The sequence below is a fragment of the Rattus norvegicus genome, chromosome 4 (genome assembly GCF_036323735.1).
Source record: "Rattus norvegicus strain BN/NHsdMcwi chromosome 4, GRCr8, whole genome shotgun sequence".
Lineage (NCBI taxonomy): Eukaryota > Metazoa > Chordata > Mammalia > Rodentia > Muridae > Rattus > Rattus norvegicus.
In genome coordinates, this window is record NC_086022.1 from 4,718,643 (window position 1) to 4,725,798 (window position 7,156).

A 7,156-nucleotide genomic window follows, 5' to 3' on the forward strand; every position below is an offset into this window, starting at 1 on the left:
ATTGATAAGTGGCTATTAGCCCAAATGCTTGAATTACCCTAGATACCTAGAACAAACGAAACTCAAGACGGATGATCAAAATGTGAATGCTTCACTCCTTCTTTAAATGAGGAAAAAGAATACCCTTGGCAGGGAAGGGAGAGGCAAAGATTAAAACAGAGACTGAAGGAACACACATTCAGAGCCTGCCCCACATTTGGCCCATACATATACAGCCACCCTATTAGACAAGATGGATGAAGCAAAGAAGTGCAGACCGACAGGAGCCGGATGTAGATCGCTCCTGAGAGACACAGCCAGAATACAGCAAATACAGAGGCGAATACCAGCAGCAAACCACTGAACTGAGAATAGAACCCCCGTTGAAGGAATCAGAGAAAGAACTGGAAGAGCTTGAAGGGGCTCGAGACCCCAAAAGTACAACAATGCCAAGCAACCAGAGCTTCCAGGGACTAAGCCACTACCTAAAGACTATACATGGACTGACCCTGGACTCTGACCCCATAGGTAGCAATGAATATCCTAGTAAGAGCACCAGTGGAAAGGGAAGCCCTGGGTCGTGCTAAGACTGAACCCCCAGTGAACTAGACTATGGGGGGAGGGCGGCAATGGGGGAAGGGTTGGGAGGGGAACACCCATAAGGAAGGGGAGGGGGGAGGGGGATGTTTGCCCGGAAACCGGGAAAGGGAATAACACTCGAAATGTATATAAGAAATACTTAAGTTAATAAAAAAAAAAAGAATAGTTTTTAAGGATAAATAATGAAATAATTGCTCCTGTCTTTGTCTAGAAGAAAACTAAAACAATTACATTGTATTTTAATGCTGCTTGAAAGATTTGGCTGGGACATATAAGTGATGGAACAAAGAATAAAGCACAAGGGTTAGGGCATCCATCAACTATGTGTATCTGTTAAGGCTTGTGTATGATGGGCTGGAACACTGTTCCTTCTACCATCAACTCTGTGTGTGTGTGTGTGTGTGTGTGTGTGTGTGTGTGTGTGTGGCTGTGTGTGTGTGAATTTTCTCTCTTCCCTGGTCTTTCTCACTGACCCAAGGAGTTAAGAGTTCATAGGTTTTTCGCTGATCATAGAGAGTGCCAACCCCCCAGTAACTTAAGCTTTGTTCCCTCAGAAAACTGTCTGTTGAGTAACATCTCTAGTCGCTGGCTGCCTGTGGCAGCATCCCCATAGGTATGTGGATCCACCCTCATCAATAGCTTTAAGCACTGACCCCCAAAGGCTGCCTGCCTCATTTTACTCACCACATAGATGCCAATATTGGTCATCATCAATGGTAGAAAATAGTTTACTTTTAATTTAGAAGGAAATCAAGTTTCAGCTTAATTTTCTGTGTGTTTTCCTGAATGTATGTGACTGTGTCTGTGAAGAGACAGACTGCCCAGAACTGCAGTTATGAGCAGTTGTGAGGCGAGTTTTTCTTATTTGTAAAAAACTGACAAATAAAGCCCCACCAATGCCATTCAAATAAAAAAAGAAAAAGAAAAAGAAAAATGTAGCTTTCAATTTCTTACCATTTTATACCTGAAGGAAGATAAACATGACAATGCCTATTATTATTAATATTATTATAATTATTATTATTATTATTATTATTTTGGTTTTCACTGGAGGATCACTAGGGACTAATATGTTATTTAAAATTCTTTACATGGTAGTATAGATGAAAGACTCAGACTAAAATATTTCCTTTTGTAATATATATTTCATATGTGGAAATTGTAGAACTGACTTGCGAGGATTAATCTTTCTAAAAATATATAAAAGAAATCAACCCATTAAGAAATAGAACTCACTTAGCTTCTCCATACCTGCCTTCATAACCACAAGAAGCAATTTCGTCTCTTGAAAAAAACCGAACCAGTTCAATTTCTTTGCGTAGAATCGGGATTCTTACTCACTGATAATCTGATATTAGGTCTGCATTAAAATAAGATTTAATCATTATGCTAAAATATGTTTTCCTTAAATTTTATTAAAGAAATATGGTTTCTATTATTTTCAGGTGCAAATATTTAGGTTCCAAACACCTGCATGAATGGCCATTATTTCTATACTTAGTACAAAAACTAGTAAAATTCTTTTTTTATTCTTCAGCAGTGTTCAGACAAAAACGCGTCACAATAAACTCACGGTATCATGTTTTAATAAATGTAAACCATTCTGTTACCTTGTCAGATAGTCCCTGGGGTAGGCAAGGGTGAAAGTGGTAAGGAGGATGAAGTCCACCTCCTTGCTTAGGAGAACTATGCAGCTCACTATAATAGGAAAAACAGAAAAGAAGTTTCTTGGAATGGTTACTTTTTCTTTCCTTAAAGAACTTTCTATAGAACTTAAAACTAATATGTTAAAGAAATTTCAAGTTTCGGCGAGCCATTTGATTAAACAAAAACTTACTAATCATTTTTTGAAAGTTTGGATTCCTGTTTCCCATATCTAGAAACTAAGTCAGTGTAACAGGATGATCTGTATACACTACATCCATCCATACATGCACGCCTGCATGAACACACGCACACACACCACACACACACACACACACACACACACACACACAAATATATGCACATTATATAAATAGTTTTATATACTATAATGACACTTTATCTTAAACATTAAAGTTTTTCTTTTACGCACAGGTAAAAACAGTCTAACAGCATTATTTTCTACTTGTCATGAAACAAGTGCACCTTCAACTAAAAAACCTGAGATCAATTTTAGTCAGTAGTAGGTGCTTTGCAGAACATAATTCCAGTTTCGATAGAAAAACAGCTTACCAGCATTTGTAATATCCAAATCAAATTTGCAATCTCACCCAGATGTATAAATGTGCCCGGCACCTAAACCATAAAGAAGTCCATTAATAATGGATAAGTATATTAAAGAAATTGGTATTTATCTCTGGATAATACTATTAGGTTAAGCATGATGTGTGCTTTTATAGAACTTTTTCTGCTACAAACAACACTGTTAGTAAAGCAAGACCCAAACCTATTACTTTAGCTAATTTCAAACATGGCTATTCTGTGTACACTGCAGTAGCACATAGTTTAAAAAACTACTCACTGCCTCTTTTTCAAACATATTGAAACACCTCAATGCTCTATGAAAACAACAAAGTTATTGTATCACCAGAAATACACAGTTCAATATCTAACTTCATTTCAGTAGACCATGAGACTTAATCTCTGGGTCAAGGGCACCAATTATAAAAGGAATTAAACACTCTAACTAGTCCAAGTAAAAGACACACAATCCAGGTACTTTATTTACAAGTCATAAGCCTAATTGGGCAGGTTTACAGCTATACTAACCTATTTCCATGCCATAATGTCCCTTGTTACTTGGTGTTTTTCCAGGCCACATGCTCAGGGTCCGTCTCCTCACATGGTGGCTTCCTCCTCCCTTGGTCTCCTCACTTGTTCCCCCTTCTCCTCCCTCTTGAGACCCTCCACTCCATCCTCAAGTCCCACCTTTCTTCTTCTATTGCCTAATCACAGACTCTATCCATTTTTGATGAGTTAAACTAAGAAGCAAAGTTTACAAAGCATCACTTGGGGTACCTGAGGATCTCCTCCTCACGGCTTCCAGATCTTGGGAGCCAATATGTAGGGAGCATTTAAATACAAGCAGCACCACACCAACTCCACCAATAACTTTTCCTTATCTGACCAATAACCATCAACATCTTTACCTAATACACAGCCCATACAGATATTTTCAGATCCTAGCACCCATAGCTATGGCTTCTGGTAAAATGTAAGTACATGTCACATTCTTACAAACTCAAGACAAAGTGAGCAGATTATCTAGTGTTTCCACAACAGTACAGTATTTAATCTGCAAGAATTTAAGGGTCATCAATAACAATCCAACAGAAAATGCCACTAAACAAAGACAACAGCCATGATACATTATATTCCAAAGTTACAACCATGAATTAAGCTTTAAGGGAAGTTACATAACCTTTATATTTTAAGGACTTTTAAAATAAGAGTCACACTTGGAAATTATGCAAAGTTCATTTTTGACCACTGAGTGTGGGCCATGCACCCCGACTGCCCTGGCCTGAAAGGCAACACCATAGTATTCTTCTTCACTTGGCTAGCTGACCTGTTCCACAGTGCAGCAGAGTACATGGGGCTCTTCACAAGCAGAGTGAGCTACTCTATGTGAGATTCATGGAAATGCAAGGATACACGGTCCTCACTGGAGGGCAAACTAGACAAGCACATGGAGAAAGGATGTGGAGGAATAGTTGGAGAAATCAGAGACCAGGACACAATATAGTGAAAGAGAAATCGCTGAGAGTCAGTCTGTGACTAATATAATTTTTTAATTGTTGCTCCTGTAGAATGAAAAGGAAAGTTGCTAACAGGGTAGAAAACATCTGCATCCTAGGAATCCAGGAAGGGTTTGTAAAAGGCCCCAAACATGTGCAGAGATTAAATAGCTCTAAACGGAATCCTCAAAGAGATAATTCAGGAAACAGCACACAAAGGAAGTCACAGATGGATCAAATGCTCTGGTTACATTGACCTAATTTCTTAATATAAGGAACCGAAATCAGTTTCCAAAAAACACGAATATGCTTCATCTAATAATACAAGTCAATATTAGACCTAATTTTTATAGAGCTAATGTGTAGAAGTCAAAGATACTAACTTCTAAAATGGCTCTTAGTACATTTAATTTTTGTGCGATGTCCAATAATGACTCAGAGAATGTGATATTGGAAAAAAGTAGAAGAAAGGCATTGGAAAAGGAGTTTTAGGCACAGGTTTGGCTGTAAATTTAATACAAGACAATCTAGTCCTTCTATATCTAGCAAATACTTTTACAGGCTCCAAATGGGTCACAGACCTTAAGATACAAAAATCAATGTCATAAAGTTAAAACAAGAATATAGTATCAAGGTATTATGACCACTTTTTTAAAGGAAAGGAATATTTCATTTTGTCACTTTTCAATAGCAAGTGGAACTTAAACATTTCCTCTAATATTTGACTTCTGGTGGCCCATCCAAAAGAAATGAAGATGTGGATTATAAAAGGATGTTAAATATTTTAAAAATCCAGTGGCTAGTAAGATGCAGCTAATTAAGTAAGCAAAGAAAATATTCTGCTGCAAAACCATACTTGGCCAGCCAGTGATGGAAAGCAAGACAAAAGAAGATTAGTATCCTGCTACTTTCAAAGAACAAGCACCTACCCAGGTCAAAATCTAGATGCAGACTACTAAAACAAGCAGCTGACACTGAGTCTACCCACCGGACTGAGCAACAAAGGAACTTAGAAACACCACCAAACATGCACAACTGTTTTTTTTTCCCTCATTTTGACAGATATTCACTCAGTATTTTCTTAGTTTTCAGCATGGGACACGTACTGTGTACTTCCTTCAGTTACACATCCCTTACTTTCTAGAACTTAAATTTTTATCTGTTTAATAATACGAATTAGGAAATTCAGAAAGAAAAAGCAACCTGGTACACAAGTATGAGGTAGAAACTGACCAGAGACAATGAAACAAAGACTCAACAAGCTCAGGAAGTTATCCCAAGATCTACTGACACAAATCACTAATCTCAAAATTTTCTGAAAACATTTAACAGCTAATAAGAACGCTAGAAAACTTGAAAAACTGATACACATATAAAATATAAATTTGTGTACAATCACCCTTCATGGTGCACCGTGTAAGCAGATGATGGCAACCAAGAAAGACTAATTCCAGAAAAGAAATCCATTGGCCAGATTCTGCTTTGCCTCCTCAGGGTCGTTTCTAAAATAACCGTTTTTTTTTTTTTTTACTTTATCTGCATTTATTTATGCTGAATTTTTTCCCGTGCCATGAGTTTTTGTTTCCTCAGTTTCTTCTGGGATATCTTTTTCTTCTGTGCAACCTCCTCTTCTGGCTTTGGAACAATCTGTTCCTTCTCAGTGAGCATCATCTTGATGTCCCAGATGGAGCTCATGTATGGGTTAATCTGGCCGTGAGTTCTGTAGGTTCGTCTGCGCATCTTAGGAGCCTTGTTCACCTGGATGTGTTCAATGACCAGAGAATCTACATCCAAACCCTTAAGTTCAGCATTACTCTCTGCATTTTTAAGCATGTGCAGCAAAAAATCAGCACTCTTTTTTGGCCACCGTCCCTGTGTCCAGCCCCACTGTTTGGCCTGGGCACACCTACCAACTCCACCATTATACCGCCGGAATGGCACACACTGCTTCTTTAAAGTGACATCCTTCAGATACTTGGTGGCTTTGCAGATATGCATACCCTTGATGGCCTGGGCAGTTTCCCGGGTGTTCTTAAAGTGAACACGAAGGTTTGAGCCTCTTGACTTGCGTGATTTCGTGGGGTTTTCTGGGTCAAGGGAGTAGAGAACCATCTTCACAGGTCACCTCTGGCTGCTTACAGGAAGAGCAACCATTGTTTATTTAAATCTGGCAAAATAGGGAACAGAAGCAACTGGGATAAAACCAAAATCTAAATCCTTTCTACTGTGCTATATGTCTTTCTTCTCATTAATGTGTTCCTAAAACAATGATTTTTTTTAATATTTGTGGTTTTACAATTTATTCTACAAGGAAACCAATGGGAAAGACTTGCCAATTTCTTTGGAACTGTAATGCAGGGTAGTAAAACAAATGAAGATCTTGTGATTGTAAAGAGACTAATTTTCCAAGACAGTTAAGGAAATATTTCTTTTAAGAAACCAGCTCACTCAAATGAGGCATTTCGACTCTGGTTACAATAGTCATTGTGCCCTTCCTTGAGTCAGGGTTCCCTGCTCTGTAGCCTTCCCTTGAAAGTTCTGTTCTCTTGGTGTCATCTCCTGAAAGCCGAGGTTAGGTACCATGCTGTCTGCTTTTAAGTTCTAAAAAATATTGAAGAACATAAATATTCAGTGTCTGCACGGTGATATAAGCCACATCGCTAATAGCTCATCTAGTTAATATGAAATAAATCATCCTTTCACTCCCAACCTATGTTGGGATTGAGTTCCAGGTGAATATCATCATCCTGTTCCAAAAATCAAAACTATACACTGGTCATTGCTCAGGTTTAGATTTTGTTTCGATTCATGTTGTCACTTGTAGAAGTTTGGACCTGGTTCTTCCTCCCAGCCCC

At 38.2% G+C, this 7,156-nt stretch overlaps 1 protein-coding gene across 1 annotated transcript; it reads right to left on the minus strand.

Moving 5' to 3' along the window:
- Nucleotides 1-5,821: 5,821 nt before the first annotated feature.
- LOC134486536 (large ribosomal subunit protein uL22-like) lies at nt 5,822-6,697 on the minus strand. Its single transcript, XM_063286796.1, has one exon. It carries the CDS (start codon nt 6,411-6,413, stop codon nt 5,844-5,846), a length of 570 nt encoding a protein of 189 aa, XP_063142866.1. The 5' UTR covers nt 6,414-6,697; the 3' UTR covers nt 5,822-5,843.
- Between the last annotated feature and the right edge of the window lie 459 nt (nt 6,698-7,156).

Excerpts from the sequence above, each read along its gene's own strand:
- LOC134486536 (XM_063286796.1), bottom strand. The coding sequence starts at position 6,413 with ATGGTTCTCTACTCCCTTGACCCAGAAAACCCCACGAAATCACGCAAG.